The 14,848-nt window shown below is 42.6% G+C and overlaps 1 protein-coding gene across 1 annotated transcript; it reads left to right on the top strand.

The window, feature by feature from the left end:
* The first annotated feature begins 11,706 nt into the window (after positions 1-11,706).
* LOC124412769 lies at positions 11,707-13,298 on the top strand. The gene is made up of 2 exons (XM_046892887.1): positions 11,707-12,101; positions 12,185-13,298. The coding sequence occupies exons 1-2, from the start codon at positions 11,707-11,709 to the stop codon at positions 13,296-13,298; spliced, it is 1,509 nt and encodes a 502-aa protein (XP_046748843.1).
* Positions 13,299-14,848: the final 1,550 nt, after the last annotated feature.

The following is a 14,848-nucleotide window of genomic DNA, read 5'->3' as shown; positions in this document are numbered from 1 at the left end:
ACCACGGGCACCGGAACCCAGGATAAGAACTTTTAGTCACCCGCGAAACGCCAGAAATCGTATCAACCCACCATAGTCATGCAGAAATCCACCTTCAACGGTTTGAAAGCTATATTTGAGTGTGTCGGCAAACGGTTGCGAAGGCTTCGACGTTTATGCCATTCGGTGAACGGGTGTAAGAAATTATACGTCACGTACATAGCAGGGAGAGTGAATCTGACACCCCATAAGAAACCGAGTGTTCATCGTATCAGACAAATAGCGGAGAAGGAGTACGGTGCTGCTCTGAACACATCAGATCAACGGTGAGCCCTGCCTTTGCGGAGAATTACCTCAGTATTGTCCTCCTTGAAATAACTCGTCTGTTTCCATCATACCTCGCTGTTTACATCAAGCAAGCCATCGAAACCGAGGACCAAGTCTTAGCCAACCTTTAAACAAATTATTTCGTCGCTACCAACAAACATCGGGATAATCTCGTGGAGACTTTTTTCCGAACACGCATGGTGGAAGAACTAGTCCCATTCGTGACGTAGGCAGAGAGTCTGGGTCATCATTGGGGTAAAGGAGGAGGAGGAGGAGGAGGAGGAGGAAGAGACTGCAGCCATAGACGTCCATGACGCAGAGTTCACTTCGTGGTCGGAGGTAGCGGGTAGAGAGGTTCATAGCCCAGAGTCTGTCTCGCGGCCAGGGGTACAAGGGTGAGAGGAAGGAGTCCGTCTCGCGGACAGGGAAACCAGGGTAAAGGGTACACACTCGGCAGCTTTCGCATAGTGCCCAGAATCAGTTTTGCCGTCCAGGGGTCGCGGGGTAGGGAAACAGCACCCGAAAATCGCTTCTGGTCAAGGGGGTAGCGGGGAAAGGGGTTGACGTGCCATAGAAGCTTCTGAACGAAAATCGCTCGTAGGCAAGGGGTGGCGGAGAACAGAAATGACCTCCCAAAATCCGCTCCTAGGCGAGGGGCGGCGGATGAAGGGGTACGCGTCCGAAAACCCGCTCCTAGGCGAGGGGTGGCAGGGGAAGGGGAACGCGCCCCATAGTCACTCCTAGGCGAGGGGCTGGCGCCAGAGAGGGGTGGGAGGGGGGTTTGTTGTGACGCCCCAAAGTGCCCGTATACTACTGTGGTCATCTCAGCTAAATACCGACGTTTCCCCTATTTTCCGGTACGGGCCGGCTGAGAGTCTGCAAGTCTGTCGAACTCACGCGAGAATTTCAGGCTTAACTTAAAACTCGCCGAAATCCGTTGAAAAATGTAGAATTTCTGGCTATCTTGTTGCCAAATCGAGATATCTTCAATTTTTTTGCTGGGCTGACCTAATAGTTAGGGAGCTGGCTGCCATTTTGGTATATGATTTGTTCGTCTTTCATATCAATAGGGATGAAATTTCAGATCAATATAAATCGATTTGGTCGAGTTAATTAAGGTCCTACGTCCCTGCGTTTTTGAGTTACAGCGCATCAAAAATGTGAAAAAAAGGGTACTAAACCATGTGTTCGTGTCTACCTCTTGGGCTGATGGTCAGAATCATCCTTAAAACGTTGAAAATCCAGAGGCAGACATGCAGGGCCCTGCTTTATCACGGGTCGTAGTTGTAAAACTGTAAAAAAAAAGCTCTACTAAATCATTTGTTCGTCGTTCTAGTTGCGTCTATTCGATTCAATAGGACTGCCTAAATACAAAAAAAAGTTGGCAGACATTTTGGTCACTGATTTTGAGGTGTACCATTTTTTGAAGTTCACGCAGAATCAAGGGAAAGTGAGTATTACGGCTATTTATTGTTGGTATTAATAGTTGTAGTATTATTATATTAATCAGTGTTTTTATTGGATCCAATAAAATGAAGAAAAAAAACAGTTTATTACAACGTCAGAAGACGCAAATAAATTTAAGGATGTATGTCATGGATCGTCCCAGCCAAAAATTGTATACGATCAGACTTTTCGCACTTTGTTACTTAATAAAAATCTGAAAAAATTCATCAACATTCGGCATGCTATGAACAACAATTACCAATAATAATATTGCTCAAAAGTTATTAACAAATTGTTCAAACAAATAATTATTTAACAATTTATTGGTCAGTTCTTTTTTTTCTTATACGAATTAAATTTGTGTATCTTTCTGAAAATTAGAACTCACTAATTACCAGCTTTGGATATAATTTCGTTACTTTCAACTTTGTCCAAAATCTCAACATCCGGTGGAACGGAACATTCAAACGGCGCTATAATTTTTTTATTTTTGATCGTCACAAATTTCATTTTGCCGTTGAAGGATTTCAAAATTTTTTCTTGTAGATGCTGTGTTGAAAAAAAATTCGAACGGTCATCTGGTATGCTTGAATATTTCTCATTAAGGTAGTAGTCTATATCCAAAGATCGGATGAAGTTGTATAAAAAAAATTCCTTTTTTTCAATAATGTGCAATGAAATGTACGTGCACAAGCGTTCAAACGCAGAGGTGTGGTGATCGCGTTTCTCATGCCAAGCTTTCGGTCATTTCTTTGCGTTCTTTATGTTTCTGCATTTTGCGAAATACTGTATTTTGCAAATATGGTGATACCCTACAGTTTCGGAAGCAGCCGCTATTTTATCGAAAGTTGAGGAATCATCAATATCTGTCGCTTTGTCTTTCACGGGTTCTAACCACTTTTGTGATTTTGGCACCGAGAGCAATTGTATCCGCCCTTGCACCGTTTTCCTTCGCTTGATACAAAAAAAAACAACCTTCCTCTTCGTTGCCAGCACTGATGTTGCTAGCATCATCTTCTTGTTCCGTTGCTTTCGTAGTAGATGGTACGCTAAAAAACGATCGAAACTTTAACGATTCAAATAACATGGATAATAGATTGTAGTCATAACTTGTAAAAATATAATACTGTTTAAAAAAAATATTATTTCATAAAACTCAACTCATTATTTGCATATTATCCAGTTATTCAATATCAGGGATAAGCAAATTGTAATTTTCATTAGAATATTGTAATTAGAATGTATCGGTTGAGAAATTATTATAAGCATTGAAATTAAATTGCATTTTGATGCTATTTACTTTTAGCATTTTAATCAAATCGAATTTCCTTACATTCCCGAAATTAATTAGCATGAAAATCTAGATGATGCGCAAAAAAATTGGTGCTCAGTGTTATCGAATTATATAAATGTAATAGAATTAAATTAACGTACAGCCATGTTACTGCTAATACTATCTATACTGATATATAAAATTATTTGTATGTATATTTGAACGAAATCAATTTGACGGATTTTAATAAAACTCATAATTCATAGAGTTAAGGAGAGAGAGTGAGATAGAATACACTTTATATATATATATATATTGTAACGGCCACACTCGCCTTACGGGGAAGCTAAGGACAAGCTAGGTCACCAACAAACGCTTGCAACGTGCAACAAGAATAATTGTAAATTTGATTGAAATCGGAAAGAAAAAGCTGTTGAGTGCCAGGTCGCCATGACCACGATATAAGCGGTAATAAGTTAAAGCAGATCAATTAAAAAAAAAGGGGGGTAAACAGCTGCTCCCAGCTGCGGACCTTGACCTCGGGATGCTCAGCTGTCAGTTTTTGGCAGAGGGGAACGTGGGGGCAAAGAGTGAAATAAAACACGTTAAACAAAGCACCGTAGGTTAGTAGGTAAAAGAGGAATTTATTTGAGGCGGATAAGGAAGGTCTCAACTACTCCACCTTGTACATGCAACCTCGTAGGTAAAACAGATTACAAGTAAGTCCCCGTGACGTGTCGCGGAAGGCGACGGGAAACGCGTGGAGAAGAAACGAGAATAACAATATTTTAACAAAAGAATAAATATCAAAGATACAATTAATGGACAGAGACGCCAAGCCCAGCGGCTTAAAATGGCTAATGCACAGACTAGATATGGGCGGAATAATCAAGAGACGCTACTAATACTAACAGAGCATGCACACACACACTCACACAGGGGTAGTACACGTGATAGTACAATAGAGATGAAATGAGGATGAAAATATTAACAAAATATAAGCACACACCGGGTGAATAAATTAAGAGGTAGTTAATCTAAATGTAATAAGCACACGAAAACGCGAGAAGAAAGCAACGGATGGAAGTACCGGTAATGGCGGCTTCGATCGGTTGCGTCCGCGGTGTAAGAATAATAGGTGGTCCGGCTGCCCTATCCCCGGAATGCTAAGGCTTGTGATTATTTTAGCATAATTCAGTGCTCGGCCACCAGGCAGATACATGTCGCAAGGGCCAATTGTAAACAATAATGGCGGCACGCTAGGTTTCATGCTCTAAGTTTCAATCACAACAGAGGAGGTATAACCATTGAAATATAAATCGTGAATATAATCAACGATAACGGTGTTCAACGATATAATATTTATTTATTATTTATTTAGATAAGAATACATTTAAATATGGTCAAGACTTGTTGTGTCTGTCATCGACGTGCTTCAGACGCATATGGGAAGAACATATCTTTTTTTAACGTTCCGACAGAAATTGATTTGTATAATAAATGGAAAGACTCAATTGCTCGTATTGGTGTAGTTTTGAAAAAGGTTTTTGGAATACCGACTCCTTACAAGTCATACTAAAATTGTAAAAAAGTGATTTTTTCCCTGATGTTTCGTTACGTTCACGTTACTAACTTCAGCCTCATTATAAAATAGTATCTAATCTATATTGCAGCAATTTTTTGGGATTATCCGGCAAGCAGGAGCTGCCAATGACCACCCTACGCTTCCCTCATTTTTGCAACTTTATAAATTAATATCAATATATCAACTGTTGAAACCCCCGAAATTTGGAAATTGTACAGTACAAGAAGATACGCACAAGCCTTTAGTTTCATTGGCAGATTACCCAATGATTTTCAAAAAGGATACTACACACATTTCAAAACATTTGCAAGAATTAAAGACAAAGTTAGACTCCATTATCCAAACAACAGAATGGGAATGCGAAGATGTTGTCAGGTTTGACCATGATTATGCGTCGGCTTCGGTTGTCAATTGCATAATATATTATGTAACTGGATTTTTGTGTCGCAAATTAAGAAAACAAAATAAGTGTCAAGTATGTCAGAAAGCTTTTCAGTCTGTTAAAGAAAATGATACTCTCAGCGAAGCAGAATTAATTAATATGAAAACCCGAGGTGGTTTAATTCATAGCAATATTTTTCTGTTTTCTCTTCTATCAGCGATCGAGAAATACTTTTGTAAGCACATAGAATCTGAAAATCGATCTGTATATGAATCGACTGTGTCTGACATGATACAGAATTATAGCTTTTTATTTCCTTGCGAACAACACAAGGATGAAATTGTGTCATATATCATGCACTATTATATAATGATGAGAATGCGACAATGGGCAAAAATTCATACACGGGACATTTTAAAGCAGAGCCGTGAAAAGAGAAAATTATCAAGGTTGATGAGTACGTAGTTTTTAACAGGAAATTCGTAACGTTGCTGCAATAGAATATTGAAAAAAGGCAAAATTTTGTGACTCAAATATTGTTATTACAAAATAAGTGAGACACATAATGTTTGACTAAACTTCGAAAATGTCATCGTATAATTTCGTGTGTTTGAAAATTTCAAACTTTTACCAATCATTCTGTTGCGGCAACGTTATGAATTTCAACCTCATAAGTTTACTCGTATTTATTTTATATTACTTTACATGTTTTATATATTTTATAATTTGATATTATTGTTATTTTATGTTGGCAACTGCAACTTTTGCTCAAATTTTAATATACATGACACCCTCATCTCCTCTTTTTCGAACACTGTGTGCGCCATAATTGTTTACAATTGACCCTTGCGACACGTATCCGTCTGGTGGCCAAGCACTGAATTATGCTAAAATAATCACAGCCACCAAGCCGCAGCCGGACCACCTATTATTCTTACACCGTGGTTGCGTCTAAATCGGAAAGAGGTATATTCAAGATAGATTCAAGATAATAACTCGGGGAGTCGTGCGGGAACGGGAGCTTACTCACAAAATGTAGGTATTAGTAATCCGTAGGAGATCAGAAAAACAAACGGAACACAGGACACAGAGGTATTTTCACTGAAAGTCAACTAAAGCACGTCAGGTCTCTATTATAGCAGGACGAGAAGTTATCGATAAGGTATAGAAAATGGAAGGGTACGTCAACCCGTTACGATAGCCGAACAAGAAGTGACGCTATCATGGCGGTCTTCCCCTAGCTTCGTCAGCGTTGCCAAAACAGGAACAGAAGACAGTCGGGAGATGGCATTTGTGCGTCGTCTCTGGAGAAGGCGGCCGGTAGGTGTCCCGGCAGGGCTCGCGGTTCTCAACTGTTTCTCCGGGTCTCTCTCGTCGTTCGATAGGCGGCTAACCGTTAGGTTGAGCGGGGTCGAGCGAAGGTGGTATTGTTCACCGCCTGTAGTTGGGGCCGTTGTCGGCCCGCCGAGGAGGAGTTTGCATCTTTTTGACACATATGGGACTGCGATGCTGGACAGCAAGGATTTGCAATTTCCCGATGTGACGCCAGATTATATTAGCGATATCGGGATCAACGGAATCGGCTTGACGTCGTCCGGTCTCGGCGGTATTGGCTCGGAGATGCCCTTTTTCCCCTCAGCTGATGGACTCAGTCCCGTAGATAGACGGAAGCCATAGAGATATCTCGGGAGTTCGGTAGTAGAGACCCAGGTACTTTGGCTGCGGCGTTGAGGAACCTGCCCGGGGTGAAGCCAGTGAGATGATCGCATGCCCAGGTTGTAAGAGGCGTTCGGGAGATTATGTTCTGCCGACGTTCTCCTTGTTGACGTGCTCTCGGGTTGTCCGCTCATGGGAAGGGATTGGAGGTAGTCGGGACATCGGGAGTGATATTTAAAACAAACAGAATGAGGAAAATATTCTATTTAATTCTAATTCCGCCCATATTGTACGCCATGACTTCTCGTTGCTACCGTTTGATAATAGAATTTGGGGTGGAGGTGGCGGTCCATAACTTGCGCCGCAAGCGCAATGTTACAATATATTTTGACGAGGTTTTTCGCCGCTCTTGGTCACCCGGAGAAGTTCCCAAGAGTTAACCTGGTGCACAATGATTCGGCAACCCGCGATGTAATCTACAGCTTACAAAAGCTATAGCGAAATTTTGTCGGGCGCCTGGCGTGATAAACACGCCTCGAATCTTTACCTTCGCAATTCCTCGGCTGTCCATCTCTATGCCAGGTAGCTCAGTACCGCGGAGAGGGGGTGGGTAGTTTTGCGGAGAGAAAGAATGGACACTCGACACGATACAGAATTTAACAAAATAAAATAAAATAAAATAATATATTCAAAAAAATCGAAGCGATACAAAACAAAAGGAAAAAGAAACAGATACTCAATTCGCCTCCCGCGATTCCACAAACAAAATAGAAAGAAAATCAAATCTTAACTAGACCTTAAATCTACGTGCGCTAGTCGCGTTCCTCGTCTCAACGAGATCAACAAAACAAAAACCAAAATACAGAAAATCGACAACGATACGAACACGCTACTTGTGATCGTCCTTCCCTTAATTATAAATATCGGCGCTATTCGCCAAACCCAAACAGAATTATCGCGCTAATCCCAAAACATACCCTACAAGTAACTCGACAGTAATTCTTACTTAACAACTTAAATCGAAGCGATTAATCGCGACGCATCCGAAACTTCACTATCTTCCGAAACAAATCAAACAAGGAAACTAGAAATAATAACCCAGCCAAACAGAGCGCTCACACTTAGCGATACGCGACCTACACGAGAGGTGACACTTTCTGAACACGCGAACGCGACTTGACCCTGTGCAGCGGAATTTGGGCTGCTCGCAAATAACGAAACGAATGACTCTACTCAACATGTAGAATAGCCAAAATTGACTCGATACGCTATCGCAAAAAAAATCAAGCTTCGGCCACCAACCAAGGAAATCGGCAAACGAATTTCGAGTATTGTTTGACGCAATTCAACATGCATGCGACACCAACCGTTACCCCGTGCGCCGACCTAAACCGTTCTCGAAATTTGTCCGCCAAGAAGCAATAGCGCTTACCGCAATGAATCCAGACCAGAAAAATCTCCGTCACGATAATAGGACAATAGTCCCGCCTTCCGCGGATCCCAAAATTTTAACACCAATCGCTCAACTCTCTCAATAACCCAAAAGACTATCTTTACAAAATTTTCGCAGCCTTCGCTAGATTCAGCACCAGGACGCAAGTGCCCTGCTCCGTCACGCCGAGCCGAAAATTCAAACCGAGGCGTTTTCGTTTCCGAAATTTGACGTATCTTATTGGGTATCGAATTACGTGACTCTTAAATTCTAGCTTATTGCTAACGTCGGTTTCCGCTGTCGCGGCTCGCAGATTGGTCGTTGGACTCTCCGGTGTTCAGTCCTCGTCACTAGCGTAGAGGCAGCACGATCGTTGGCATGATGGTGTATCGCGAGGAATGCAGGCTACGGTTCGCTGGCCAACAGCGGGAATCTCGTCCGCCTAGGTTTCCCTCGCGGCAGAGCTCGGCGTTGGCGCTCCCTCCGTAGCCTCGTGTGAAACTCTTCGCTCGCGGTGTATCCTCCGTTGAGGTCTCTCTTTACGGCCGGTTCCACACTCTCGAATTCGTCGTCTATCTCCCTGGTTGGTGTCGCAAATACTCAAAACAAAAGTAAACAAAAAGACCCCGTAATACTCCATTCGCGGCAAGAGTACGATTTCCGGGGCGACACGATTTGACGACTGATTCTCGTGTATTTTGACGAAAAAAATCGAAAATCAAGAATAAAATTTTTCGATATCTCGCTTAGTTTTCGAGATATCGATATACATCGATTATTTTTTGTTGTTGAAATATCTCGATAAATATGGAAATTTCGAAAAAATGATGAGAAACACTTTTTGTAGGAAATTAAATTTCCTATAAGAAAGGTCCTATGCAAATTTTTCATAAATGCATATTTTGTTTAAAAAAAAAAACATGTGTGTGATCGACGGCGGGCGAGTGTTCGGTCAGCGAACCCTTCCTAACCTCTCGGCCGCCGTAGAATCCGGAAGCCGAACTTATTCCAACCTTCCGGGTGCCGCGACCACCTTTCGCGTTGTTCGTACCCCCGTGTGTGTTGTGGTTTCGGGGAGCCGAACCCTTCCTAACCTCTCGGCCGCCGTAGAATCCGAAGCCGAACTTATTCCAACCTTCCGGGTGCCGCGACCACCTTTCGCGTTGTTCGTACCCCCGTGTGTGTTGTGGTTTCGGGGAGCCGAACCCTTCCTAACCTCTCGGCCGCCGTAGAATCCGGAAGCCGAACTCATTCCAACCTTCCGGGTGCCGCGACCACCTTTCGCGTTGTTCGTACCCCCGTGTGTGTTGTGGTTTCGGGGAGCCGAATCCTTCCTAACCGGCTATATATATATATATTGAGAATGATCTGGTTGTGTGTTAACCATGGTTAGCTGATCGGAATAACACGCATTTTTTTTTTTTTACAAAATATGTAGTTATCAAAAATTTGCATAGGACCTTTTTTATAAGAAATTTAATTTCCTACAAAAAGTGTTTCTTATCATTTTTTCGAAATTTCCATATTTATCGAGATATTTCAAAAAAAAAAAAATCGATATATATCGATATCTCGAAAACTAAGCGAGATATCGAAAAATTTTATTCTTGATTTTCGATTTTTTTCGTCAAAATACACGAGAATCAGTCGTCAAATCGTGTCGCCCCGGAAATCGTACTCTCCCCCCATTCGCTAGCCTGTAAAGGGTCCCCTCTCAGTGTTTCGGATGCGTGACCCTTGTCCTGGCGCTCTTTACGAATTAGATAATCATTCTTCTCGCGAAATCCCTTGTTAGAGTCCCGCCTAAGGTTCGGGGAGCCACTTGTAACGAGCATCAAAAAAAATGCCACGTTACAATATATATATATACAGCCTGGTTCATTCCAAGTGTCGAGAATAGGAGGAGCTTAGTCGGAGCTAAACTACGCCCCGTCAGCCCACGCGAGAGAGCATTGAACTCAATAAATACCTGTGAATGAATAACAATCGGATTAGCCGTTGTTGACATTTTCTTCCTACGCTAAGATGATGTATTGTCTATTGTCGTTGTACTTCGACTGTCGATATTTTCCTAGTTGTTGATTGGCTGACGGGGCGTAGTTTAGCTCCGACTAATCTCCTCCTATTCTCGACACTTGGAATTAAACAGGCTGTATACACACAGAATGCCCGAACTTCGGGTCTCCTCGTAAACGTAAACACACCAAATATTAATTCCTGGCATATTACATATTATAACTAACATAAATTGTAACTGTTTTAATATTAAAAACGTTTGTATAAACTATGGATATTTGTTACCCAGGCAACGCCGGATATTTCAGCGAGTTATTATTATATTATCATGACAGCATTTTCTTACCTCACAGATTCGTCCTCTAATTCAGAAGTTTCTACCATCGGAAGTTCAGTAGGAACTGATGATTTATCCTCAAGTACTGCAGATGTCAAAGGCACGTCGGATGTTGTCGCAGCAGAAAATTATTTTTTAAATTTGTTTTTCAGCGCAGTGAAGTTGCTGTAATACTGGCGGTGATATCCTGCTGTGTCACTGATTTCAGATGGCAACGCGGTATCACAAAATCTTAGGTCTAATTTTGTTCGAATTATTAACGTTTGCGCATTTTTTTCTAACGTTTTGGCAGTGAATAAGATAATTTTACTCGCTGCTGGGTACTCACAAAAAACACAACGCTTCTTTGGCTCTTCCATGGCGTGTATGGTGAGCTCGATAGAGGCAGACGGGGAACTGACCCCCGAATTTCAACCGTCACGACTCTACAAACATGCGAATGTATAGGAGCAGCTGCGAACGAGCTTCTTCGTAGAAGGCTATATCATAGCCCAGCTTCACTCACTCACTCACTCACTCACTCACTCACTCACGCACACACGCACACGCACGCATACACACACAGGCACACACACACGTATATGTATAGGTATGCTCCAACTCTCTACGGAGTTATAACGTTCTCACTTTCTTTTCTCTTAGAAAGAAAGACAAACTATACAGTTTATTTTATACTTGCGGGGCGGCAGGTAACAGATTTAGAACCCAAATATTTGAAATATGTTTTTAAAATTGATCCTATCGATTGTTTGTATGTAACATTAATTACTTTCATTAACATTTTGTAGGCGCAGAATTATTTACTTGTGGCTTGGCGCGCGCGTAGAGTTAAAAAAAAAAATTATATTCAAATGGTCTGCCTCTGGATTTTTAACGTTTTGAGGACGATTCTGAGCATCAGTCCAAGAGGCAGACACGAACAAATGATTTAGCACAACTTTTTTTTTACATTTTTGAAGCGCTGTCGCGCTGCCATAGTGGCAGACCATTTTTCTGTGGCCCTTCACATTGTTTTTAATCGAACGATTCAGGTCTGCCGAGCGAACATTTCATATACACGTTTTTGAATCATAAAATTTTTTTTTTAATTTACTACTATAAAAGTCAGAGGTCTGGATGTCTGCCTCTGGATTTTGATCATTTTCAGGATTATTCTGACCATCAGTCCAAGAGGCAGACACGAACAAATGATTTAGCACACCTTTTTTATTCAATTTTTTAAGCGCTGTCAGTTGACAGCGCAGGCCTGTCATGGTGGCAGACGCGGTCCTTAATGTTTCTTATGGTACAAAAATTGATATTAATAATGTCTGCCAGACGAACAAATCATTTAGAAGTCTTGGCAGCCAGCTCCCTAACTATGGGAACGTCACGAGAGAATGCGATCAAACGTCTCACATCGATTGGGCGGAAATTCGCGAAGGCGCAAGAATTACAAGCTCAATATAAAAAATTTATGCAAGAGTATCAAGATTTGGGTCATATGACCGAGGTTACGAACGATAAAGGAAAGGGGATAGTCAACTATCTTCCGCATCATTCAGTCATCAAAGCAGATAGCCTCACGACAAACCTCATAGTTGTTTTTGACGCTTCGAGTCCAATATCCACCGGAATAGCGCTCCACGACATAATTCGGGTGGGACCTACCATACAACAAGATCGACTGTATATTCTCTTGAGATTCTGACAACACCGATATATTATCACAGATGACATTTACTACACAAAGACCAACGCGACTTACAAAGGGTTGTATGGAGGAACGATCCAAGCACACCTATACGAGATTATCGCTTTAACACCGTGACCTACGGTTTAGCTAGCGCACCTTTTTTGGCCATCCGATGCTTGATCCAGCTAGCGATCGAATCCCGAGAACAATATCCAGAGGCAAGTGAAGTCATACGCAACGATTTTTACGACGATGACTTGCTATACGGTGGTGACGATGTACGAGCCTTACGACGACTAAAGATCGAGCTAACCGAGATCTTGAAGTCGGCGGGGTTCACACTGCACAAGTGGAATTCGAACGAGCCATCAATTCTTGACTCGTCCTCGGAATCGACTACGCTGCCGATAGGCGACGAAATCAAAACGCTAGGAGTATGTTGGAACCCAACCGACGACTATCTCCAATATCGAACCCAAGCCGTGACGAAGAGTCGCCAGGCCACGAAAAAATCAGTGTTATCAACAACAGCTCAAATTTACGACCCACTCGGATTGATGGGCCCGACGATTATCTGCGCAAAAATTATCCCCCAGCAACTCTGGCAGTTAAAAATTGGATGGGATGAGTCGCTCCCACTCGACCTTCACACGACTTTGACGCGATATCAAGATCAAACCGATGACATGAGTCTCATCTCCATTCCACGACACGTCATATGCACTGAACCCCAGAGTATCGAAATGTACGGTTTCTGCGACGCCTCAGAAGCTGCGTACGGTGCATGCATCTACTTAAAGAGCCTAAACAAATCAGGACAAGTCTCCGTTCATCTGATTTGCGCAAAATCCAGAGTAGCTCCGCTCAAACGAATCACAATACCACGACTCGAGCTCTGCGGGGCGCTATTGCTTAGGAAACTCGGTCGGACCGTACAACAAGCGCTTTCCGTCAAAATTGATAGCATTCACTACTGGAGTGACTCTACGATCACATTGGCATGGATCAACCATCGTCCCGAAGAACTACAAACCTTCGTCGCGAACAGGGTAGCCGACATTCAACGCAGTGCACTCGAGGCGCAGTGGGCTCACGTGAAATCGGAAGACAATCCCGCAGATGTTATATCGAGGGGCACTACTCCGGAGAATCTCAAGAACTCACAGTTGTGGTGGTTCCAACGTGGCTAGCAGACAGCGCTCAAGAATGGCCGATCGAACCAGTTCCAGAGCCTGAAACCATTCCCAAGATCAAAAGACAAACAGTCGTCTCACATTGTATGCCGATCGACAACAGAGTTGTCGCCAAGTTTTCATCCTGGTCACGTCTCAAACGAGTCATAGCATTTTGCCTACAATTCAAACCGAACGCTCTCAGAAAACAGCCTCAACGAACGGGTCCGTTATCGGTAGACGAATTGGAACAAGCTACGTTAGCTATAATAAAAATGGCTCAATCAGAGGAGTTCCAATCAGAAAAGGTTGATCTTCAAACCAACTGGGAGGTTCACAACAAGAGCAAACTTATCCCCTTAAATCCGTTCATCGACTCGGAGGGAATAATTCGAGTCGGTGGCAGACTTCGTCACGCTGACATCGACTATTCGAGACGACACCCGATAATATTGCCAGCTAAACACCCAATCACGGAATTCATCATTCGTGACACTCACCTCAAACAATTGCATATCGGTCATCAGGGGATCCTCGCTCACATACGTCAGCTATACTGGCCGCTATCCAGGCAACAGGCAGTGTGACGAGTATTACGAAATTGCGTCATTTGTTTTCAAGTCCGTCCGACAATAAAAAATCAACTTATGAGAGATCTACCAAAATCCCGTGTTAATCCTGCACGAGTATTTCTGATCTCCGGCTTAGATTATGCGGGACCATTTAACATCAAAGTATCTCGGAACAAAACCGGAAAAGCGTACCTATGTATCTTTGTATGTTTCGCGACTAAGGCCACACATTTAGAAGTCGTGAACGATCTCTCTACGACAGCTTTTCTAAACGCTTTAAAACGATTCATTGCAAGACGCGGCCGATGCGCAAAATTGTTCTCGGATAACGGGTCGAATTTTATTGGCGCAAATAACGAGCTCAAAGCTCTCGCGAATATGATAAAAACCGAGCATGACGAGATCGAACGATTTTTGGCCGATCAAGCGATACAGTGGGCTATCATCCCCCCATATTATCCATACATGGAAGGACTCTGGGAAGCAGCAATAAAGTTGGCTGAAACTCACTTAAAAAAGGTTGTCGGGAATACGTCTTTGACGTTTGAGGAACTCGGTACTTTCGCACAGATCGAGGCAGTATTAAACTCAAGGCCGTTGTGCCCGGTGTCAAATGAGCCTCAAGATTACGACGTCCTTACACCAGGACACTTCATTATCGGTGAGCCACTCAACTCCTTTCCAGAGCCCAGGCTAAGTGAAGTTCCTACGAATAGGTTAACAAGATTTCAATTGCTGTCACAAATGCGACAAAATTTTTGGACGATCTGGTCCCACGACTACCCCACTCAATTATAAAACCGATAGAAATGGCAAAAGCCGAATAATGAAACAATTGAGGTCAATGTGTTAGTTCTCCTCAAGGACAGTGATTTACCTCCGCTGAAATGGCGTTTGGTGCGAATAATCCAAACACATGCAAGAGATGACAGCCACATACGCGTTGTAAGTCTAAAAACATCCAGCGGTATAACCAAACGAGCCGTAAACAAGATC

This window comes from Diprion similis, chromosome 11 (assembly GCF_021155765.1).
Source record: "Diprion similis isolate iyDipSimi1 chromosome 11, iyDipSimi1.1, whole genome shotgun sequence".
Taxonomy (NCBI): Eukaryota; Metazoa; Arthropoda; class Insecta; order Hymenoptera; family Diprionidae; genus Diprion; species Diprion similis.
The sequence above is the reverse complement of the archived record's forward strand: the minus strand, read 5'-3'. Positions and strand labels throughout refer to the sequence as shown.